At 34.9% G+C, this 26950-nt stretch overlaps 1 protein-coding gene across 1 annotated transcript in view; it reads left to right on the top strand.

Annotated features, from left to right (window-relative positions):
• The window catches only part of LOC150099445 (cytochrome P450 4c3-like), a 161695-nt gene that overhangs the window by 88713 nt on the left and 46032 nt on the right, over positions 1-26950 (top strand). The window contains exon 10 of the mRNA XM_090404357.1: positions 26032-26156. Coding sequence (XP_090260483.1) covers positions 26032-26156 — 125 coding nt within the window. The remainder of the gene's footprint in view (positions 1-26031; positions 26157-26950) is intronic.

The following is a 26950-nucleotide window of genomic DNA, read 5'->3' as shown; positions in this document are numbered from 1 at the left end:
AGCCGGCTTTTATATTTTCTAAACCTTTTTCTAGTAATAAATTTACTGAATTCAAATTATAAGACTCCCCGGAAATTGACAAGCAATTTCAATTATAAGGCCTGTCCGGAAAACATCGTTAGTGAGATAGTAATTGGGTCTTTTCCTAAATGATATTAATTTCAACATGGATAGTTATAAGTCACTAATTGTAAATCTAACAAAATATGGTTTTAACAAATACATTTCCTGCTCAACAAATATATGCATTGTGATATTATTATGAACGAAGGTGGGACAAGATTTACATATAGGATGAAATAATCTTCAAAAATATCCTGTAACCATCATGCATGTTAACAACTTATTTCTATATTTCCTTATGAAAAATGGCGAGGTAAACGGTTGCAGGTTGCTTATTAAATAGCGATCGCCTATTTATATCAGTTGGGCAATCAATTTCAAGGGCTCATTTTAGTGAGTACGGGCATGGCAAACCCGAGGTACCAGATGCTGGACCATGCCTTACTTGATGTAATATTGTATATCTGTTATCTTATTTTGTAGACTGGTCCCTCCTCTTATTTCTTTGCATCTTTCTCCTCTCGTTGCTCCTTCTCGCTGATGCTATTAGAGTATTCGAGGGCTAGGGGTGAGTCTTTCCTATCTTGCTAAATCATTTTGTCTTATGCAGCCACCGAAGGAGGCAAGCTAGCTTCAATAGGTGCCGCTCCCAAGCCCGGATAAATGCGAGGATTGATGTCAGGAAGGGCATCCGGTCGGAAAACATCAATGCCAGCTCAAACTATGCTATGAGTCAAAGAGAAAATGATATAAGGGTTAGGGCGTACCCCGTAAGCGACGCGCAGCCACATCGCGCTACAACTGCGAGAAGTGGACGAGGGCTACCGCATCAAGCGCGTGTGTGGTTAAAGAAGCGAGCCCAGCAGGTGGAGAGGATGTTGCGAGTGGGAACACTGAATGTTGGAAGCATGACTGGAAGGGTAAGAGAGGTGGCAGACATGATGAGGAAGAGGAAGTTGGACATTTTATGTATGCAGGAGACAAGGTGGATGGGAGGAAAGGAAAATGAACTGGGAGATGGATATAAAGTGTTCTACTCTTGAGCGAATAACGAGGGAAGAAATGGTGTAGGAAATGGGCTGTGTGGCAGAATGAAGGGTGAAGTACTGGAAGTGGGTAGAAGGAGCGACCGGATTATGCAAATGAAATTGGGTCTTGGAGAACAGCGAGTGGTCGTATTATGTGTATATTCCCTGCAAGTTGGTTGCACAGCAGAGTAGAAAGATGAGTTCTGGAACGTGTTAGATGAAGAAATGAGGGAATTGGAAGAAAATTAGATGCCGATTGTCAGAGGAGACTTGAAAGAACACATAGGAAGACAGATTAGAGACTGTGAAAGGGTGCATGGTGGAGTGGGAATGATGAACCAGGAAGGAGAGAGGGTTGTGGTCTTTGCAGTAGCCTTTGATCTGGCAATTGTGAACTCGTTTTTCTACAAGATGGAAGAACGTTTGATAACATTTAGGAGTGGTAACAACAGTTTACAAATTGACTACATTTTGACTAGAAGAAAACATCTTAAGGTTGTGACAAATTGTAAAGTAATTCCAACAGATCAAGTAGCACAGCAACACCGACTGTTTTGCTTAAAAGAGGAGAGTGTGAGGAATCATGTTAGCGAGAGGGTGTTAGAGTGGATTTCGGATGGACTGGAAAGTGTACAAGATTGGCGGAAGCATAATTCAATAGTAATCCTGAGCTGTGCAATCGAGATGCTTGGTGAAAACATCTCGAAAGTTTTGAGAGTAGAAGGAGGGTTGGTGGTGGAATAATAATGTACAAGTGGCAATGACAGACAAGAGGAAGACAAAGCAGAAATGGGATGAGTCAAAGAGTGGAAGAGGACTGAGAGGTGTACAGAGAGAGAAAGCAGGAATCCAAGAGAATTGTGGCACAGATGAAGGAGATGGCATATCAAGATCTGTATGATCAATTAGAAACAAAGGAAGGACAGAGAAAAATTTACCAACTAGCGAAATGTAGAAATAAAGCAGTAAAGGATACCTTACATGTGAGTGATGGAGACCATAAGGGGTTAGGAATGGAAAATCGGTGGACCCGACAGAATTCCAGTGGAGGCATGGAAGGCACTGGGGGAAGAGAGAATTGACTTGCTGTGGGACATATTCATGAAAGTTAGCCAACAGGAAAATATACCCAAGGAATGGAGGAGAGTACTCTTGTCCCCATCTACAAGGGTAAAGGGGATAGTAGTATGGGTGGCACTTCTGACCAAATGCTTCCGGCAGGCGTGGCTTTTCCCTGAGGGCATATGTGTCAATGGCTTCAGGTTGGCGGTTCTCACCAAATGCTTTCGGTGGGTGTGGCTTCCTGACGTCATTGTGAGTGACGTCATGATTTTGGAATGTTTGGAATTTCCATGTGGGCAAGTGTGTGAATGGCTGAAGTTCTTGTGTTTTGGTTCGCGTATGGGATTATGGGGGATTTTTTTGGTTCGCCTATGGAATTGTGGGTGATGATAGAGATAAGGATTCATGTTGTGATTGGTGGGACACTTTAAACCAAATGCTTCCGGTGTGCGTGGCTTCTTGAGTCAGAAATTTCCCTGGGAGCATATGCGGTCACTGGCTTCAGTTCTTGTGTTTTGGTTCGCGTATGGAATTATGGGTGATGGTAGAGATAAGGATTCGTGTTGTGGGTGGGTGTTGTTTTCAGATGTAGATAAGTGACGTCATTTGTTATTTGTAAATAAATGTCGTCATTTGTTATTTGTAAATAAGTGATGTTGTTGTTTTGAATGGAAAGGATGATATTAGTGGATAAGAAATCGTGTCGTGAATGGTGGGACACTTTAAACCAGATCAAGATGAAGATAAGATAAGGAAATGTGACGTGAATATTTGTTGTTAATTGTAAATAAGTGACGTTATTGTTTTGAATGGGAAGGATGATTTTAGTGGTTAAGTAATCGTCTCGTGATTGGTGGGACACTTCTGACAAGATCAAGATCAAGATAACATTAGGATTCGTGATGTGAATGTTTGTTGTTATTGAGTTTGGAATGATAATTTAATTTAACTATATTCTATGTCACACAAACGTACAGTTTTTTTTTCTTCTATAGATGGTTGTACTAATTTTCCAATACATTTTGGGTATTTCTTTCCTGTTAAAGTGTGGGAATTCTTAGAGAAAGTCGTGATGGCTCTCGTGTTTCGAGCTTTTCTGAATAATTAATTATATACTTAAAGTACCTATCCTTAAACACACACACACATACATAAGACATAAAATTCGCTAATGTGTCCATGTTGATAATCTAATATATACCCTATGATTATTCTTATGGAAAAAAAAAATACTATTCAGTATTAGAATTATGCTTACCAAACAACATGCGATCAGATATGTTTAAGTTAAAAAAGTACTTACAGCTTTCCAGATGACTCTTCTAAATACGAATATTCCAAAATAGTTCAATTTTATATCCACAACACAACACAAACACAAAAATCACAAAGAATGAAATTTCTGTAAATACTGTAACCTGAACTAGTTACTTCGTCCTTTTGATTACACACCGTAGATGCTGTGGTTTCGTCATTTGCAATATCCTCCAGTGAGCGGTTTTCTTCAAAGGGGATGACATTAGTCACATCCGTATTGTTCAAAAGGTAGCATTTCCTCAAGTTTGGATATTTCTCAAATAATTACATATGACTAAGGACTTAGTATCAGGATGTTTGAATAACACTTATCCTAAAATTATTCATTCTTCGTTACCGTCGGAATTCATTGGTGTTGTAAATTAATGCTTACATTTAATTTTAATTTAGAGTAGTATCCGATTGGTTGTCTGTATTAATTCTTTCCCACTTGGGAAAGTCTATGCGCCGTTTTGTTTAGGGTAAGTGTTATTTCCGGTTTCGAATTCCGATTGTTGTTAGAGTATGGAATTCAGACAAGTGAAATTTTTATTATTTTTTTTTTCCAATTGATTCGTTATTTTCTGTATTTTACTTTTACAGGTCATATTCTAACAGAATAACTGAACAGAATTAATAAATATATAAAGTATGTGAGACTTAGTTGAATATTTAATTTAAATTACTATCCGATTGGTTCGTTCTCTGTTTAATTCCTTCCCACAGTTGCTCATGCTATGTTTCCTAAGCTTGGTGGGAAAGTCTATGCGCCTTTTTATTTAGGGTATGTGTAATTTCCTGTTTCGAATTCCGAGTGCTGTTAAGGTATGGAATTCTGACAAGTGAAATTATTATTTTTTTTTTTCAAGTTGAATGGCTATTTTCTGTATTTTACTTTTAAAAATCAGTTTAATTACACATTCTAACAGAATAACTGAGCAAAATTAACGAATAAATAAAATGTGAGTTTATTTTCCAACACTGTAGATTTCTCACTAAGTCGTATCTTAAAGATATATCTCTTATCCGGTCGCCAACTTGTTGTACCTAGGTGAAAAATAGTGTGTGTGTGTGTGTGTGTGTAGTAACGTGTTGGTTTAAAATATCTAATGGCTCTGTAAAATAACCAAATTCTAGCAGTATTGTAATTTCAGGTGAAATCTTCTGCACTAAAATTCTGGTTATTAAAATAATACTCGATTTGATTTTTTTTTTTTTTTTTTTTTTTTTTGCTTCCAAGAGTTGACAGTTTCTTGATATATTTGAGGGGTTGCATGAACAAATAAGGCTTTTAACTCACTGAGTCAAAAAAAAAAATAAATAAAATAAAATAACAAAAATCTAGTTAGTTTGTGGCATTAAATTTTACAAGGAGAAAAAAAAAAATGTCATGGTCTTACTTAAATTTGTATTTTGACTGTTGTCCTCTCAGTCCGACTGTTTTTTTTTTTTTTCACAGTAGGGATATTTATATATTTTAACACAATTATTATATTAGATATTCTTTCCAACACAAATAAATAATTATGTATTCTTATTTCAAATAAATATTAGCTCAGAAAGAAAGAAAGAAAATTGTAAAGAAAAAAAAAACGTTTACCTTCAAATAACTATTTTGGAATCACAGCAAACAAGAAATTCATCACCTTTTCAAAGTTTTAAATTCCTACCCATATTGTTTTCATCATTTGGTATCATTTAAATGAAGAATGGTTCTGGCTATAAGGTTTGTTAATGTTATTGATTTTTCTTTTCCATTGGCTGTAATTTTTTTTTTTTTTTGATACATTCATGCTGATTCCTTATTATCTGCACACTACGATACCTTTTTATTTTCTACAACAAACGTTTTTTGAGTTAAAGTAACGTGATTGGCTAAAATAACAGCTGTTTGTCTCTATAAAATAATCAAATTCTAACAGTCGTATTGTTAGAATTTGGTACGACTGTTTTTTCTAGTCTGGTGAAGGTATCTACTTCAGATGTAGTAACAAATTGTCACTTATCACTTCATTTTTACTTTATTCACAAAACTACAAATCCGTTATTTGGTATGGTCTCTGTTTTTAATTCCCCCATTACTAGAATGTACGGGTGGTAAAGTTTTGAAATAAGTTTCGACTCGCAAGAAAAATAAAATGTTTACATTCAAATAACTATTTATGATCACAGCAAGCAAGAAATTCATCAGCTTTTCAAAGTTTGGAAATTCATACCCATTTTGTTTTCATCATTTGGTATCATTTAAATGAAGAACGGTTCTGGGTATTAAGTTTGTTAATGATTTTGATTTTTCTCTTCCAAAGGCGATTATTATTTGATATATACATGTTGATTCATTTGTTATCTGCATGCTACGATCTCATTTTTATTTTCTACAATAAACGTTTTTAGAGTTTAAGTAACGTGATAGACTGAAATATCAGTTGTCTCTCTGTAAATAACCAAATTCTAACAGTCGTATTGTTTGAATTTGGTACGATTGTTTTTCTTGTCTGGTGACGGTATCTATAGATGTAGTAACAAAATTGTCACTTTTCAGTTCATTTGTACTTTATTCACCAAACTACAAATATGTGTTGTCAAGTTTTGAAAAAAAAAGAAAAAGAAAAAAAAGTTTCGACTGGCAGTGATATGTTTTTAAACTTTTATCATGTACAAATATCTTAAAAGAAAAGAAAAATGTACCTTCTTTTCTTTTTTACATCAAGCTTTTTTAAGAGTTTGGTAACGTGATGAGTTAAAATATCTGCACTCTGTAAAATAACCAAATTTTTATCTTACTTTGTTTTGGGAAAGGTAAAATTTGTATTTGTGTTATCTGGAGAGTATAAACCTTTTTTCTATACTAAACTTTAAGAGTTTAAGTTATGTTTTGGGTAAAATTATCTGCTTTCTCTCTGTAAAATCACCAAATTCTAACAGGTAGGATTTTCGAGTATGCGAACAAAATGTTTACAGATAACTCAAAAAAAAAAAAAAAAATGTCAATAGGTAGCATTAGACAATTTCTAAATATTTAATTACAGGATATCAGGTTTCCCATGGTCCTTGCATTAATTTCACATTAGTGATTTTTTACAATAATTAAACAGAATTGCATTAAGGTATAAAGTTATGGATTTTATTATCAAATAGTAAAACTGAATAACTGAGTAAAAATTTCACTGTGGAAAACACAACAGCAACACACATCTTTGTTCATTTAAGTTTTACAAATGCTTATTTTATTTTATTTTGCTGAAATATTACTTACAACGAAAAAAAAATCGAAACTTGTAATTACCTACAAATATTTCACAATATTTAGTTTACACTATTTTCCTGAAGAAAGAAAATTTCAAAGACTTTTGTGGTTCACTCATTATTTTACTTTACTGGACCTAAACACCACAACAAAACACAATACGATAGCTGCACTGGATGAACGAGTTGCAGTAACTGAAAAGACACTCGACTCGATTGTTTTTATTTATAGTACTGTTTACCTGACCCTTTCATCTGACCGTTTTTTAAATTTTTTTAAAAAAATTTAAAAAAACTGTTTTTTAATTTTTTTTTCCCAAAAAAGTTATCAGTATCAATTGGAGGTGACATCACTAAAAGATATCCGCAAATGATGAGCTCGCTCATCTCCACGAGGCTGAGTAGACATTTTCTGGAGGAGAGGGGTTAGGGGAGTATTGCAGGGAAGACCTCAGTCACCATCTTGACTATCTTTTCACTTCCACAACCTGATGCTATTTTTTTTTCCTCCAAAGTTATCAGTATCAGTTGGAGTTAACATCACTAAAAGATATCCGCGAATAATAATCTCGCTAATCTCCGCTAGCCTGAGCAGACATCTGCTGGAGGAGAGAGGGATGATGGGTTAGAGTATGGGATGGGGGAGCATTTAGCATCAGTTGGAAGTGACATGACTAAAAGAAATCCGACAACGGCAAACAAGCTCATCTCCCTTAGATAAGCAGACATCTTCTGGAGGATAGGGAGGTTGGGGGAGCCTTGCAGGGAAGACCACTGTCAACCTCTTGACTACCCTTTCACACCCAACACATAATGCTATTTTTTTTCCATCCAAACAATTTCGGACATCCGCAATGACGAGATCGTTCATCTCATTGGTTATCAGTTTGAGGTGACATCACTAAAAGATATCTACAAATGGGTAGCTCGCTCATCTTCCTTTGGATGAATTCGAACCACAGAGATAAAGTTTGTACCATAATGTCACAAAGTAAGATAAACGCACATCAACATCAATCCACCAGCATGCGAAAACATGTCTGTGAGTCACCTGCGCGAAAGTTTCAGTTGGAAGGAACGGTCAGGTTAAAGGGTCAGGTAAACAGTACTATAAAGAAAAACAATCGAGTCGAGTGTCTTTTCAGTTACTGCAATTCGTTCATCCAGTGCAGCTATCGTATTGTGTTGTGTTGTGGTGTTTAGGTCCAGTAAAGTAAAATAATGAGTGAACCACAAAAGTCTTTGAAATTTTCTTTCTTCAGGAAAATAGTGTAAACTAAATATTGTGAAATATTTGTAGGTAATTACAAGTTTCGATTTTTTTTTCGTTGTAAGTAATATTTCAGCAAAATAAAATAAAATAAGCATTTGTAAAACTTAAATGAACAAAGATGTGTGTTGCTGTTGTGTTTTCCACAGTGAAATTTTTACTCAGTTATTCAGTTTTACTATTTGATAATAAAATCCATAACTTTATACCTTAATGCAATTCTGTTTAATTATTGTAAAAAATCACTAATGTGAAATTAATGCAAGGACCATGGGAAACCTGATATCCTGTAATTAAGTATTTAGAAATTGTCTAATGCTACCTATTGACATTTTTTTTTTTTTTTTTTGAGTTATCTGTAAACATTTTGTTCGCATACTCGAAAATCCTACCTGTTAGAATTTGGTGATTTTACAGAGAGAAAGCAGATAATTTTACCCAAAACATAACTTAAACTCTTAAAGTTTAGTATAGAAAAAAGGTTTATACTCTCCAGATAACACAAATACAAATTTTACCTTTCCCAAAACAAAGTAAGATAAAAATTTGGTTATTTTACAGAGTGCAGATATTTTAACTCATCACGTTACCAAACTCTTAAAAAAGCTTGATGTAAAAAAGAAAAGAAGGTACATTTTTCTTTTCTTTTAAGATATTTGTACATGATAAAAGTTTAAAAACATATCACTGCCAGTCGAAACTTTTTTTTCTTTTTCTTTTTTTTTCAAAACTTGACAACACATATTTGTAGTTTGGTGAATAAAGTACAAATGAACTGAAAAGTGACAATTTTGTTACTACATCTATAGATACCGTCACCAGACAAGAAAAACAATCGTACCAAATTCAAACAATACGACTGTTAGAATTTGGTTATTTACAGAGAGACAACTGATATTTCAGTCTATCACGTTACTTAAACTCTAAAAACGTTTATTGTAGAAAATAAAAATGAGATCGTAGCATGCAGATAACAAATGAATCAACATGTATATATCAAATAATAATCGCCTTTGGAAGAGAAAAATCAAAATCATTAACAAACTTAATACCCAGAACCGTTCTTCATTTAAATGATACCAAATGATGAAAACAAATTGGGTATGAATTTCCAAACTTTGAAAAGCTGATGAATTTCTTGCTTGCTGTGATCATAAATAGTTATTTGAATGTAAACATTTTATTTTTCTTGCGAGTCGAAACTTATTTCTAAACTTTACCACCCGTACATTCTAGTAATGGGGGAATTAAAAACAGAGACCATACCAAAAATTTCACTTGTCTGAATTCCATACTCTAACAGCAATCGGAATTCGAAACAGGAAATAACACTTACCCTAAACAAAACGGCGCATAGACTTTCCCAAGTGGGAAAGAATTAATATAGACAACCAATCGGATACTACTCTAAATTAAAATTAAATGTAAGCATTAATTTACAACACCAATGAATTCCGACGGTAACGAAGAATGAATAATTTTAGGATAAGTGTTATTCAAACATCCTGATACTAAGTCCTTAGTCATATGTAATTATTTGAGAAATATCCAAACTTGAGGAAATGCTGCCTTTTGAACAATACGGATGTGACTAATGTCATCCCCTTTGAAGAAAACCTCTCGCTGGAGGATTTTGCAAATGACGAAACCACAGCATCTACGGTGTGTAATCAAAAGGACGAAGTAACTAGTTCAGGTTACAGTATTTACAGAAATTTCATTCTTTGTGATTTTTGTGTTTGTGTTGTGTTGTGGATATAAAATTGAACTATTTTGGAATATTCGTATTTAGAAGAGTCATCTGGAAAGCTGTAAGTACTTTTTTAACTTAAACATATCTGATCGCATGTTGTTTGGTAAGCGTAATTCTAATACTGAATAGTATTTTTTTTTCCATAAGAATAATCATAGGGTATATATTAGAGTATCAACATGGACACATTAGCGATTTTTATGTCTTATGTGTGTGTTTAAGGATAGGTACTTTAAGTATATAATAAATTTTTCAGAAAAGCTCGAAACACGAGAGCCATCACGACTTTCTCTAAGAATTCCCACACTTTAACAGGAAAGAAATACCCAAAATGTATTGGAAAATTAGTCCAACCATCTATAGAAGAAAAAAAACTGTATGTTTGTGTGACATAGAATATAGTTAAATTAAATTATCATTCCAAACTCAATAACAACAAACATTCACGTCACGAATCCTAATGTTATCTTGATCTTGAACTTGTCAGAAGTGTCCCACCAATCACGAGATGATTACTTAACCACTAAAATCATCCTTCCCATTCAAAACAATAACGTCACTTATTTACAATTAACAACAAATATTCACGTCACATTTCCTTATCTTATCTTCATCTTGATCTGGTTTAAAGTGTCCCACCAATCACGACACGATTTCTTATCCACTAATATCATCCTTCCCATTCAAAACAATAACATCACTTATTTACAAATAACAAATGACGACATTTATTTACACATAACAAATGACGTCACTTATCTACATCTGAAAACAACACACACCCACAACACGAATCCTTATCTCTACCATCACCCATAATTCCATACACGAACCAAAACACAAGAACTGAAGCCAGTGACCACATATGCTCCCAGGGAAATTTCTGACTCAGGAAGCCACGCACACCGGAAGCATTTGGTTTAAAGTGTCCCACCAATGACAACACGAATCCTTATCTCTATCATCACCCATAATTCCATAGGCGAACCAAAAAAATCCCCCATAATCCCATACGCGAACCAAAACACAAGAACTTCAGCCATTCACACACTTGCCCACATGGCAATTCCAAACATTCCCAATCATGACGTCACTCACAATGACGTCAGGAATCCACGCCCACCGGAAGCATTTGGTCAGAACCTCCAACCTGAAGCCATTGACACATATACCCTCAGGGAAAAGCCACGCCCACTGGAAGCATTTGGTCAGAAGTGCCACCCATACTACTGGGGATGCACAAGACTGTAAAAATTGCAGAGGAATAAAGCTGATGTCCCACACAATGAAAATCCTTGAATGGGTTCCTGATGGTAGATTGAGAAAGGAGGTGGAGATTGCAAAGGAAAAATTTGACTTCATGCCTGGTGGATCAACAACAGATGCTATCTTTGGGATATGGCAGATGATGGAAAAGTATCGAAAGAAACAAAAGGAGCTACATCTGGCATTTATTGATCTGAAGAAAACATATGATAGATTGCCAAGGCAAGAAGTCTGGAGGTGTCTGAGGGAAAAGAAGGTGCCAGAGAAATATGTCAAGTTGGTGCCAGAGATGTACAGAAATGTGAAGACAAGTGTTTGGGCTGTCTGGGACAGACAGAAAGTTTTCAAGTAACAGTTAGCTTGCATCAAGGGTCAGCATTAAGTACATTTCTGTTAAACATTGTGATGGAGGTGGTGACGGAGGAGGTGAGAGAAGATGTGCCTTGGACAATGTTGTATGCAGATGACATCTTGCTGTGTGCAGATTCAAGAGAAGAGGCGGGAACAAAACTCGAAAGATGGAGAAAAGTGCTGGAAGAGAGAGGTATGAGACTGAGCAGAAGTAAGACACAGTATATGTGTAGCACTGTGGGTGGTGTCCAGGAGACAGATCTGGAGCTGGAAGGAAAATATCATCAGGAAGGTGAGGGACTTTAGATACTTAGGTTCAACAGTGGTAGAAGATGGAGGAGCTGAGAAGGAAGTGGGATGCAGGATACAAGTAGGTTGGAGGAACTGGAGAGAGATGGCTGGAGTGTTATGCAATAAGAGAGTTTGCCAATCAATCTGAAAGGCAAAATCTATAGATCAGTAGTGAGGCCAGCTATGACTTATGCTATAGAAACTGTGGCCCTGAGGGAAAATAACATTAGTAGGATGGAAGCAGCATAGATAAGAATGCTTAGGTGGATGTCCAGTGTGGCCAGAAAGCATTGTCTGAGAAATGACTATGTGATGGGAACAGTGAAAGGTTACGAACTTAGGATCGAAGATACAGGAGGCAAGGTTGAGATGATTTGGTCATGTGATGAGGAGGAAGGACGAATATGTGGGTAGGAAGGGTCATGCAGATGGATGTGCAAGGAAGGAGGAAGCGTAGGCAGCCAAAGAAGAGATGGAGGGAGCTGGTAGAAGAGGCCTTGAGGATGAAGAACGTGGATGTGGTGGCAGCCCAAGACAGGAGGATGTGAAGGAGACTCATCATGAACAGAGACGTTGAAGATGATGCTGTTGATTAGCAAGTTAAGTAATGGATATTGAGACAAACAAGATTTTGAACTCTCCATTAGCGTTTTTTTTAGAAACCCTTTTTTTCCAGCACAACAAATATATAGCTATTTCTAATTATTTCAAATTAATATTAGCTCAGAAGTATTCTTTACTTTGTAATTAGTTTAATTTACATGCTACCAATTTCTAATAATTTAAAACTTTAGATTGTATGATATGTTTACATCAGCGTACAATATATACTCCCTTTTGATGTTTTGTGAGGTGTGTTCTTATGATGACACCATCATTCTTTTAGAGATTATCAGTTTCAAACATTTATAAAATATACTAGTCTATTGGAGTCATCTACAGATATTGCCACTATTTAATTCATTTGTACTTTATACATTTCCAAAGACACAATTACATTATTAGCTATCACATCTTTCTTCGTTTTTACACCAAACTCTTATTTTGTCTTTTTTTTAATGTATTTATTATTTTTTTTAGAGTTTGGGAAACGTGAGGGATTTAACTATCTACTGTTTCTCTGTAAAATAACCAAATTCTATCAGTAATACTTTCAGTACGACTGTTTTTTTCTGTTTTTTTTCTAGTCTGGTAGAGGTATCTATAGATATAGTAACAAATTGTCACTTTTCAGGTGAAAACTTCTCCGTTAAAATTCTAGCTATTAATATAATACCCAATTCTTTTTTGCTTGCCAGAGTTGACAGTTTCTTGAAATATTTGAGCGCTTGCATGAACAAATATGACTTTTAATTCACTGAATGTATTTTCAAAAAAAAAAAGAAAGAAAGAAAGAAAGAAAGAAAAGTCTCTGGTTAGTTTGTGGCAAGACATTTCACAAGAAAAAAGAAATAATAATTTAAATAAGACCGTATATGTATATATATATATAGTAAGTATATAGTATATATATATATATATATATAGTAAGTATATAGTATATATATATATATATATATATATATATATAGTAAGTATATAGTATATATATATATATATATATAGTAAGTATATAGTATATATATATATATATATATATATATATATAGTAAGTATATAGTATATATATATATATATATATAGTAAGTATATAGTATATATATATATATATATATATATATATATGATCTTACCTTAAAATTGCATAACACATCAATGACACCCTTTTGTTCATTTTAATTTACATATTTTATTTGAGTGAAATCTTATTTACAATGTATTTACTGAATCTAACATACAGAAAATAAATAAAGTGAAAAATACAATCTTATTTTTTAGTCCTCAGTCTACTTATTGTTAATTTTGTGCTGTTCTTCAAAGATTCTTCCCATGGTTGCAGAATTGCCATCATGTGGTTTTCGACAATGTGAATCTCATCTGAATGTTTTTTCGTTTCTGGTTGTTGGGAATTTGTTACTATAGTAAAATTAAGGCTCACATTTTTTTTTTGAAACCAATACATATATTTTTGAGCATTATTAAAAGCACAGAAACGTTCACAATGTTATCAAAAGCATTTAAAAATACACGTTATATTTTCACATTTTGGGCATCCGATTTGATTTAAATCAAGAACTGTTCTCCCTATTAACCTTGCTAATGTTTTGGATTTTTCTCTTCCTTTGGCGAGCAATATTTGTGATTTACATGTTGATTCTTTTATACAATTTCTTAGTTTATCAAGAGATAGTTAACCAATTTCCCATTTCATCCTATGCAACCAAATTTACTTGACCCACTCGCATTCGACGACCGAGCACACATAGAATCTGCTCATAACACCAGTAATGTAAGTAGTGCGAATATCCTGCCCGCTTGGCGGGATATTATCATAGTTATATCGGTTTAACCTCCCAACTGGCTGGTGTGGATGATATCAGCTCTCCTAGCTTTTTTCATGGATCAAAACTTCGCCTGCATTCTGCCTTTTATCATGCCATTACCTTCCTCTGCCGTTAATCTCTTTACAGCTATTCTATAGCCATTAGTGGATTAACTTTTGCTGTGTGACCTTTGTGTACCCCTGTCTTTACGTCTATTGTGTTGCTTAGAATTTCATTTACTGTTCTAAGTTATTTGACCTTTCTTGCCTCTAAAATGATTTATCGTGTCTCTTCCCAAAAATTGAAACGAATTTTACATATGCGAAAAAAATCAATCCTGAAATGAACAATGATCAGCCTTTGCAATGAAGCTATTTAGTGATAGTAAATTTGGTGTATTTTATTCTACAAATGAGTGCACTGGAAGAGTTGCACGGATTGTTCTTTCACTTTACTTACAATAATTGAATAATTTTTTTTTTCGAATTTCAGAATTTTCAAATGTTTGCTTTGAAAATATTATGTCAAATATTTATATTTTTAAATAATATTTATTGAAATAAATATGTCCTTTTGCTTTCATTTCTAGCCAAATAGCATTATATGGATCATCACATTTCAGTTTTAGAAACGAGGTTTTGTTATTCATAAAGACAAACTAAAACAAAAATGTTAAAATGCTAAATTGCCTTACTCGGTTTCCGATTGTGTGTCTTTTTGGTATCAAAATTTTATATCCAATGATATTTTAGCAGTGATTCTTCGCCTTCGTCTTTTATTTATTTATTTATTTGTATTATGCATATTACGATAATATCTAGTGCATATCCTCGTAAATATGTTGAAAATATAATGTGAAAAATATCATACACGGAAGATTCAAAATTTTTCCTCATTTTGAAGATTTTCTAATATGCATTCCCCCCCCCCCCAACTCCTTATCCTCTCCTGGAACTCAATTGCATAACTACTCTAAATTTCTATATAGGTTTGAAAGCTTTTCTAGACGGCATTCAAAATCAATTACTTCATTTTACCATTTTGACAAAAGATATACGGCAATCAGATTGTACCATGAAGCTTCTAATTCTGTTCTATTTATTTGCAATCTAAAACCAGCTGTTCTACTGTCCGCTGAAATTATGTGAAATTTTAGAAATAATACTCCATATATCCTCCATGCAAAATTGTTTATTAGCATACCACAGAAAAGAAAGTTGAGTAGTATTATTTTTGTTTGTTTTTCTTTAAAACATTCTAAATATTACTTCTTCTGCTGCTGGAAGCTATTTCTGAAATAATCTACGTCTTATAAATACTTGGTAATATCCTCTTAGCTGGAGGAAAAGTTGAAGGCTTATTACTCTCGGTACTGTCTATTAAGAAAGAAAATGTATAGAACCTAATCAATCTGCGGATATTTGAGAGAATTTATTTCATAAATTGTTCGAAAGACAGCTGTTACAAACGTAAATCACTTGGGGAACATACCCATTCATTTTAGTGTAAAATACTAGCAAAGGTTCAGGAAAATTATTCTAATCTCTGCAGACATAACATCTTCTTCTTGTAGATTACATATCTAAAGTAATCTAGAAGAAGAAGATGTTATGTCTGCTGAGATTAGAATAATTTTTCTGGCATGATTTCTCTATTCGTTATAATGTAACCAATTTCCAGATTTTTTTCCCTCCTGCAGACTCCATGTTGTATGCAGTGATTTCTTCTTTTTACTACAAAAAAAAAAAAAAGATAACAGAAGAAAAAAATGTAGTATTTTCTTTTCCACTGGCTGAATTTACAATGTTCTTTCTTTTGTGTTTTGAAGAGAAAGTGCAAATAACTTTTTTCTTACTATTTTTGCCATTATAACATCTCATATAATTATAAGAGTGAAATTTTACCATTTTTCTCCCACACGAGAAACAGAAATAAGGTAGTAATAATATTGTTGATTTTGTCAAACTTCATTGTAGCAGAAATATTTATCACAAAACTTTGTAATATATATCTCCGAAACAAGAAATTTAGAATTCATTTCACATCAATGTTGAGTGTTCGCAAGGTGAAAATGTTCCCGTTATTATTTATATATTTCATTTATTAACTGGGGGGGGGGCTATGCCTAACCCTCGTGTTCCGGTCTGGTAGACTCGACAGGGGGTGCTGCCTTCCAACCGCGCCCAACCACCTGAGTTTGGACTAGTAGGTCGGTTCTCCTTGAATTCTGATGACTCGAATTTTGAAGACTCGAAGGGGGTCCTCCTCTCTGGCGCCTACAGCGCCCAACCCCCAAGTTCTGGACTGGTAGGCCGGTTCTCCTTCAAATTTGATAACTCGAATTTTGAAGATCGAAAGGGGGTGTCGACCCCTTGCGTCTAGGGTAGTCCCTTAGTGTCGAGTCTTCAAAAGGGAGGACTCCTCCCTGGAGCCCCCCCGGGTTCTTGGATGGTAGGCCGGTTCTCCTTCAGTTGTGATAACTCGAAAAAGGGGGTTCGACCTCTGGCTCCTAGGTTATCCCCCGAGCGTCGAGTGTTCAAAAGGGGGACTTAGCCCCTCCCGGCGCCCAATCCCCCCGAGTTTCGGACTGGTAGGTCGGTTCTCCTTGAATTCTGATATCTCGAATTTTGAAGACTCGACACTCAGGATATCCCCTGAGTTTCAAAACGTTTCAAAAAACATGACATAAAAAGGCTTATCATTATATATATATATATATATATAGGGTAGATTTTATTTTATTATTTTTTATTGTTTTGGTGAAATACTTTGCCTGGAATACTTTTTCCAGTTCCATATGAAGTGGAAAGAGTATTCCAGTTCCTCTTATATTTTATTCCTTCAAAAATATCATTCTGTGTCATAAAAAGAACTTAAAAATTAGCCTTCAAGATGAAAAGGAAAGAGTACATTCAGGTAACCCTCTATCAAGACTGTTTTGATGACCTTGAAAACAAACATTTTTATTTCATACTGTTCAGAATTTAAAATTCTTGAACACTGTGGAACAACCTAAAGCAAGAGTAAACACACAAACCAGTTTTACACTCAGGACACCAGATTTTTGTGTCCTTTCTGATATTTCTTTTATTACATACATAACATTTGCGTGCTTTTTTTTTTTATTAGCCGTTGGTAGTAGATTTTCGGGATAATGGTTGGAGTTAGCAGGGTGTAACCTCAGATGTTTGGCAGGATTTCCTGTTTTTCTGCTTGCTGAAGAAGGCGCATGTGCATGCAGCAATGCTTTCGCAATTTCTATTCTGTATTCTAGATATGTTATGGTAGACAAACATTTTTTCTTGTGCAGGAGGAAACTGTTCCAAATAACAAAATCCAATACATGTCTAAACACTTTATTTTTATATTTTTTATGCTGTTTCCTCATTACAGAGTAGAATGATAGCTGCTGATCGCACCTGTCGACTCCACCCATAATTAATGTTATTCTATGCACACACAGCAATGGGTTTTTCTTTCTTCAAACCATGCTTTTCCACGGATTCCGTTGATAGAGTGTGCAGGGAAGACAGCAAAAAAACATCTTTTTTGTCTTTCCAACGTAGTGCAAAGACTTTCCCTCGCTGATAACCCCGGATTTCCCCCTTCGATAGTTTTCCTGAAGCCAGATCTGGAGGCATATCTCGCCTTTTTGCATTTACAGTACCATAACTATCTGTACGATGCTTTTAAATTAAATCAGCGTGTTCAGGACACATATAGTAATTATCCATTGTAATGCAGTAACCTTTCCCCTAACTGCATTACTGCACGCATCGACAAGGGGAGATCGGAATATTTATCATGCTCGATTACAGTTTGCTTTCCCGTATAAGGTTTAAAATCCCAATGATATCCAATTTCCGATTCGCAAAGCATAAAACATTTTACTCCATACTTCGCTTTCTTTTTGGGAATATACTGCTTACATTTCAGTCTACTTTTGAATGGCATAAGGCTTTCATCGATACTCAAGTCTCTCTCTCTCAGGAATGTAGAGTGATCTACATTTCTGACGGATTTTCATTATAAAATCATAAATTTTGTTGAGGAATACGATCAAGCAACACATCCTGATCAAGGATGTGTTGCTTGATCGTATTCCTCGTTATTCTGAAAATGCAAATACTTTATGATGAGACTGAATTGTTTTTCAGTCATAACATCACGAAACATTGGCGTGTTCAGAATTCAGTCTGTAGACCAATACATTTCGAGAGCAGGCTTTTTCACGATACCTTCCTTCTTATATTGCATTTGAAGGAAGACAGTGATATTAAATATTAATTTCGCCTATATCCGAATATCTCATAATTTCCTGATTTATAATAATCAGGAAATAATATGTATATTTTGATTTATAATTTGCCAATTTATAATAATCACCACCAGATAGTTTCAGTATCGAAAAATTAAAGTTATATGGAACAATTACTAGAGAAAAATAACGATTTAAATAAAAACTGTACCTATGTTAAAAAAAAAAAAATCATTCCTAAAATTGATATGTGAAGATCCATATAAAGTTATTTTGCAAAGTAAGAAAGCAAAATGTCATATTTATTTCACTAAATGTTATTTAAAAATATAAAGATTGTACAAATATTTTAAATGCAAACAAACATTGAATATTCGCGAAAAATATTTATATGTCAGTAAAGTGAAGGAAATATACTATTACTGAAATATATTCATTGCGAAGGCTGATCTGTGGTCATTTCAGGATTGATTATTTATTTTGGAGATGTGAAACTCCTTTTTATTTTTGGAAAGAGTCATAATAAATAAACTTTGCCACAAAAAAAAAAGATCAATATCCTAGTACAGTAAAGGCAATTCCAAGTAGCACAGTACGTGTAAAGACAAGTAACACAAACTTGGTTCCACTACAGTTAATCCGCTAATGGGTCTAAAATTGCAGATAAGGGATTAACGGCAGAGTACGGTAACTGCTTGATAAAAGGTAGAATGCTGATGAAGTTTTGATCCATGAAAAATGCTGGGTGGGCTGGCTATTTCATCCACCTTGGCTGGTAGGAGGGTTAAGACACATCACCTTTTGACCTTGCACTCCTAGATGCATACTTATGCAAATGGAGATTACGTCCAAATTCTAGCAAAACAGACGTTTCATGCTTCCAGGTGAATAATAACCAGGCTAAGAAAGAACTGATGGACTACTTAAACCACAAATTGCGCCACAACGAGAGATTCCTGAAATATCTTGGCGTCACTTTGAATAGCATTATATCTTTTAAACAACATCTCATTAATCTAAAAACATCAGCATCCAATCTAAAAACACGAAACAATATACTGTGAAAGCTATGTGGAACAATTTGGGGTCCTAAGCAGCAACACTTCATTGCACTGCTCTTAGTCTGGTTTACTCTGCAGCCGAATACTTCTCACCTGTATGGCTGAACAGTATCCATTTTTACTTGGTTGATACTCAGCTTCACAGCACTCTTCACCTCATTTCTGAAATCAATCCAACCCTGCTGGCCAAGTGCTAAGCAACATCCCACCTCAACACCTCCGCAAATCCATCTTTTTTTACATGAATACAGCAAAATCAGAAATCCATGATCTACCAATTTACAAAGACAACCTGTACCTCGAAATAAATAGACTAAAGTCAAGGCACCTCCAATTCTAATGGCGAAAAATCTTGGGAGCCAAGTTTTAACATGAAGGAAAAGTGGAAAGAGTCCTGTCATAACACTTCAACAAGGGACTTCCATTAGTTATTTGAACCAACACCGATGCCTTTGGGTTTTGTCCTGCCACGGAAAATTTGGTCTACCCTTAATGGAACCATAACAATCATGGCTAATGTGCAGACTGCATTTACAAATGGGGCATGATTCCCTCACCCATGTGTGACCGTGGATTACCCCACCAGACTGTGAATCATCCCACTAGACCACAGTAGAATGTGTCCAACGTGCATGCAATGGAAACTTGTCGGGCTTCATCACGCTACACCAAGTGTAGTTGATTGAATAATCAACCTAGACATATAGTCGTATGTCTATTCATGAGTCTCTCTTTTATGACTGCTTTTATATCATGCTCAATGATTTTGTCTATTTTACACTAAATGATTACATATATTATAGATTATTGGAATGTAACTTTTCATGTGTGAGCCATATGCTACATATAGCAGTCAACTATATAATTCCTCTCCGAACATTTACAATATCATGAATGCACAAATTAAACAGCAGTCGCCCAGTAACCGAGACTTGTAGCACGTCACTAGTTACAGGCCTTCTATTGGACACTACTCCTGAAAAAACTAGTACTCTCTGATATCTCTCCATCAAACCACCATCTTATCCACTTCGCCAACTTCATTTACATCGCCATGTGCTAAAATGTATTGATTAGAAGTCCATGTGGTATCCTATCAAAAGCTTTTGCAAAATTCAGCAGTGTCACTGTAAACCTATTACCAGTGTGGGCACAAGTGAAAATTTTAAGTGGGGTTGCTGCATATAAAAAAAATAATAAATAAAAATAAAATAAATAAATAAATAAAAATGTCCTAATCAGTAATGAATTTATTAATAAATGAATTTACATATAAAAAATTGCTTTATTAAAAATATTTCATCCTCACCACGAACAAACACCAATAATAAAAGTTTCGTATCAACAGCGATGACAAGCGCAAAAGAATTCGGCGTTAGTCGCAGTGCCTAATTGTTACTTACTCAATCAACGTCTAAACATAAGCTGTAACCTTTAACATGTTGTACTGCATTTATATAATGTTGTAAGCATTGTTATTATTTAAAAACACAAACAAAATTTAATTTTTTCATTTTTTCCTTGGGGGTGTTGCAGTGTCGCAGTTCTTATGTATGGGACGCCACTGCCCATTACCTTTAGCCAACTCAATTATCACTGTATTATAAAACGTGAACAAGTTATGGAGATACGACTTACCCTTCAGGAAACCATATTGCCCCCATTTCTGTTTATTCATTCCTGTATTTTGCTTTTGACTAACTTCTCCTGTACTTTGAAAAGGACTCCTGATATACACATCGGTCGATAACATCACTGAGTCTTGAGGCCTCTTTCATGTATGATACTAATATCCTCTCTTTCCATCCCCCCCTTGAGAGTAATCCAGAGCAGAGATAGATTAAATGATATGGTCCAAAACACTGTCTATTTCTTAGCGCCTCTCGTAAAATTCGAGCTGGTATACAATCTAATTCCATAGCAGTATTCACTTTAAGGTTCTGTAATATTCTATTCACCTCTGTTTCACTTACACCAGTTAATGTATAAGTCTCTGCCTCTCTTGTTAATGCAGTATCTCCATCTGGATGATATACTTGCAAAGTGTTCACTTAATTCTAGTATTTCGATTGATTTTAGCATGTAACCTTTTGGGAATGGAAACTTCATACACTTTCACTTCCCAAGTGAGTTTCGCATGATCACTGTCACCAACTGGAAGCAGAATAATTACGTCTTTAACTGAAACGCCCTTTGACATTATAATCAAATCTAACACTCTTTGATTTCGAGTTTCTTCTGTTACATGCCGCTTGAGAAAGTTGTCCCACTACAGCTCAATAAATGCATTTTCATTCATAAGCAGTGATGAATTGAAGCTTCACGAAGCATTTGTAATAATGAAACTCTGATTTGTAACGTAGCTTCATAATAAACGAAGCAATGAATTCATTACATAAACCATGTGACCACAAACTCTGGGATTTGATTGGTATTCATATGTATAACCTTCGTTGCACACCTTCATGATGACAGGGGAAATTGTTTTCGTAGGTACAATAAAAGGAAGCATTTCCTTATTTCTAATCTAACGTAATGAACTAAGAAAAATAATTCCTTGAAGTCGTGTCCATCTTTTTCCTTTATATATATATATTTTTGTAACATCAAGTACATTTTGTAACATCGTAATTAACTTATCAAACTTCTGATTACCTTTTCATCGTCTTACATAAACAAGAAACTGAATTAAAAAAAAACTATATAAATTAAAAAAATATCTGAAATATGAGGACAGTGTGTTATTTTTTAATAATGCAATCCAACTTACCAAAATGGATGTTTTATCCATTTAAGGTGGCTGCCTCTGTGTAAACCGATGTATATATAGTATCTGCTAGGCTGAACTCATGACAATGAAAGCTGCAGTGGTTAATGTACTATTATATGTGACTGCACATAATCAGGTGTATAAGGTAATTCATTCTTGGATCTTAATGATTACCACTTGTGTTTTAGTCTTGTTTACTGGAATACAGCTATTGCAGAAGTAGGTAGTTATTTTGGTGAGGTTAAGTAGTGCTTTGGAAAGAGGCAATGTTAATACCTGTGTGGTTGGATTGTGAGGTTCTATGATCTATGTATTTTATGTTTCTCTTTGTATCGGCAAATTTCGTGTGTCATTTATGTGTACACGTAAAAGAAGAAAGCAGTTTCCAAGAAAAAGCACTCAAACGTAACATGGAATTTCCATTTCTATCTCTGATTTGCTACCACTCTTTGATTCATATTGACTCAATAACACCACTCATCCCACTCCTGCTTTCAAGTATCACACGCGACAAAAACATGATAAAGTTTTTTTAATCACCATTATTTTAATCGCTGTCAGCGTAGAGGAAAAGAGCGAAGGACGTCGCTATTGTCTACTGTCTAATGATTTTATTCTCAGAAGGAAATTGCGAAACGTTTAGTAATTTGCAATCTGTACTTTATATGTACTGTCATTTTACAATCAACCATGAATCGTAATTCCAATGCGAAAAGTGAAGAATGGAAATTACTTTTTTTGTTTATTAAAAAGGTTTTCAGCAAATGTATCTAGATTGCCTTTTATATATAGTTTCGCATTGGACGGCGTTTATTGCATTGGACGAAATGCAATAAACGCCGAATGGCGGTATAACGAGGTACCAAAGCGTTCACTACAGACAATCCTTGAGGAGGTGGGCGATGTACGAATTCAAGTGACTCATTGTTTGACGGTTACGGATTAAGCTGTACGGCAGAAATACTGTGCACGCATGCTGGCCAATGTCTATGAAGTTCGGTCCTTCCTTCATAATGTCTGGTTTTCGTACGCAGCACATTTTCATTCAAGTATCCACCCATACACGAACTAATGTAGTACACGTTGATCAGCGAACCTCTCGTGTATGTGCATATCAGAAACTAGCTTGCTACTCCTTAGTATAGAGTCACAGAACTGACTAAAAACGAGCTACAGCATGACAAAACTTTCCCCTCGCATTGATCGAATTGCCATTAATAAGAAATACTCGAAGCATTCGTTTAGAGGAAGGAGGAAATTATTGTAGAATGTTTTCACATTTATAAACAAGGATAAAAGGGGTGAAATGGAACAACTACAGACCTGTCAAGGAAACATGGTCTTTTGTTAAGGGATATCTCTTGCTCTATGAATATTTATATTTAAATACATATGAAAGTGAATGGCAACTTAATTTTAACAAATACATGACATGTTTAACAAATATATCTATGGTGATATTATTAGGGAGTTATTGCGAAAAATAATTTTGAAACACTATGCTGGATTTTGGTATTGCAATAAAATTTACATTCAGCTTAGTGATATATATAAATTCGAAAATATGGAATAAAAATGTTTACATCTAATTAAAGTTACACGTTTTATTTATTCCGCCTAATTGCCGAGTGAATAGCGTTTTTACTCTCCAATTAACAGATTTTGGGTTCGAACCCCACAGCTGACGTAAATACTTTTGAAAGAATTCTGCTTGAAGAAGAATATCATTGCCCAGAGAGCAACTGCCATTCTGCTTATTTGAGGGTTGAAGAAAGTTCTATGTTTGGTCATCCTTAGCAAGGATTCCGGATTACCTTACCCTTTGTTCTCCTACAGCAATTACGACATATTTATAAAACCTCTCATGGATGAGACTCGCATCGAAGAAGAGAGTCCATAGAAATAATTTCTATCTTATTCATCCATCGATCCTTCCTACGACGGGTTGAGCTCCCTAATGAGAGGGCTTACGACTGTTTAATGCAGCCAGGTCGTCATTCCTTGCTGCAACTCCGAGGGCCGTATTCCTGACTGTAATACGTGCATGTTTATGGGGCAGGTTTGCTTTTTTTGGGGAACGAAAATCCCGAGTTTCCGGAGAAAAAACACTTCCATCCGTATGACACCGACTAACTCACTTTTAGTCGAAAGAGACCAGATAAAGTTTCCTCACATTTTAAACATGAATAGAACCCGAGTTTTTCCGACTTCGTCTATAGGGCTTCGTCTATACTGACTGAGCTTTGGAAGTTCTCTATCGACGCTGTATAAAAGTAAATAAACGGTTTGCATGAATTAATTGCTACATATTCTTAAGGAATATGACTAATAGGCGATTGCGTAAATTGTGACAACGTTATGAAAACATCTGTAATCATGCATATTAAAACCTTCTTGAGCGTCTATTTACACTAGTATTTCCTTATGGAGAGTGCCGAGGGAACTGTTTGCCCAAATTACTTATTAAATAGCTACGCTAATTCATAATTGTTTGCCAATCAACGTCAAGAGCACTCCCATCTCACACCAAGGATATATTAGTGTCCCAATATAGAAAAATGTTGTGCTAAAAATTTCCTTAATCATCATGCAGATTATTCTTTCTAATGACAATTTACTTATTAGAAACAAGGTTATGTAAATAAAAAGACTTGAAGTCGATTGCGGTCTATAAATTGAATAATTTTTTGCAATTGTTATGCTTATTGCAATTAACGTACTTTTAGTTGCAATGAGAATGCTTATTGCAATTAACGTACTTTTTTAGTTCAATGATAATGCGCATTGCAATTATTGTAATTAACGTACATTTAATTGCAATAAGTATGCTTATTGCAATTAACGTTCTTTTAGTTTAGTGGCAACTAAACTAAAAGCGTAGTCGGCACGTATCTTCAACAGTTCCTCTGTTGATTTTGTGTTTGAGAAATGGGTTATCTGCGTATTTATCTTTAAATCTTTCGCGATGTTTTGTGCAACATCGCCCCTACACACACACACAATCAAAAAACCTAGTGAAGAATCACGGAAAAAGAGGCGAGCAATTGATCTTGAAACGAAGTTGCAAGTTATAAAGCAACATGAAGCTGTTGAGCCCGTTAATGTGATCGCAAATAACTTCGGATGGTCTCATTCTACAGTGAAAACAATTTTGAAAAATAAGGATAAAATCTTAGAGGCTGTGAAAGGATATGCTTCCATTAAATAGACGATAGTGACGACGCAACGACAAGGCACCATCGGTGATATGGAAATGCTAATTGCATCATGGATAGAGGACCTGAACCAAAAGCGCATATCTCTTAGTACTATGACCATAACTTCTAAGGCACTTAGTCTCTTTAAGATATTGAAGGAGAAAGCAGAACCCGATTAGGATTACGAATTCAATGCTTCTTCCGGTTGGTTCATGAGATTCAAGTAGCATTTTGCGCTGTATAATGTGAAAATGTATGGGAATCTGCAAATGCTGAGAGGCTTCAAAGGAGTTTGTGGAAAACTTGGATAAAAATTATTACGTAGGAAAATAATTTTCCATAGCAAATATTTGATATAGATGAGACGTCATTTTTTTCGGAAAAAAATGCCCCAACGGGAATACCTAAAAAGCTAAAATCTATACCTAGTTTCAAATTTCTTAATGCCCGTATTACGACTCTGTTACGGCTAATGTGGCTGGATATAAACTGAAAGCATTTGTGATATGGCACAGTGAGGGTCCAAGAAATCTTCAAAAACAGTAGTAAGCATATTCCCAGTTCATTACCGGAGCAATAAGAAGTTGTGGTTCGCTCAAAAATTGTTTGAGGATGCCATAATTAACTGTCATGCGAGTGAAATAACAAGCTACTGTGTGAAAGAAAATGTAGAATTTAAAATTTTATTAATTCTAGATAATGCTCCAAATCATCCGTCTTATAGTGGTGATCCCCAAGTTCAAGGCCATGTTTCTTTCTCCAATCACTACTTCATTGATCCAGCTGATGGATCATGGAGTTCTTGCAATGAGGGAGTTCTTGTAATGTTTAAGGCTTATATTCTACGGAAAACTTTTTCACAAGCCATTTCTGCTACTGAAGGAAATGACCAGACTCTCATGGAATTCTGGAAAATATTGAATATTTATCATGCTATTAAAAATATTGCTGTGGCTTGGGACGAATTGATCTCTCAATGTATAAGTAACATATGAAAAAAATACATTAAAAAGGTTTGTGCATGGTTTTGGAAGTTCGTAATAGTGGGCCTAGCAAACAATTGGAATCTCGAAGTGAATGATGACGACATAATTCAACTCAGAGAAAGTTCCACTGAAAAGTTGACCAACGAAGAATTGGTCGAATTGGAGGAACAACTGTTGTAGAAAAGGAAAAAAGAGAAAAGGAAGAGAGAAACGAGAAACAGGAAGAGGTAGTTTAACAATTTACAGTGAATGGTCTTACAGACATGTTCTTTGCAGTTAGCGATGTTCTCAAAATGGATGAAGACACGGACCCCTGTGTTGAACGCTACTTAATAATAGAACGAACATGATGCGTTTGCTTGCTATGAACAAATATATGATGAAAAGAAGAAGAGGAATAAGCAAATCACCTTTGATATTTTAATAAAAAAAAAGAAATGTTACACAAGAGGAGCTGCAGTGTGGTCCTTCACATTGGGAAGGTAATGAAACGGTGATTGTGGAGGAAGATTTGGGTGATTATCCTCCTTTTTTATAGTGGCTATTACGCACAGTACAGTTTTATAATAAGCTTTAAAAATTAAAATGAGAGTATACTTATTACGCTTAAGTGCCTAACCCTTATAACT

The sequence above is a fragment of the Typopeltis vanoorti genome, chromosome 14, assembly GCF_054136105.1.
Source record: "Typopeltis vanoorti isolate ZY-2024b chromosome 14, IOZ_Tvanoo_1.0, whole genome shotgun sequence".
Classification (NCBI taxonomy): Eukaryota; Metazoa; Arthropoda; class Arachnida; order Uropygi; family Thelyphonidae; genus Typopeltis; species Typopeltis vanoorti.
Note: the sequence above shows the minus strand (reverse complement) of the source record. Positions and strands in the feature narration are given on the sequence as shown.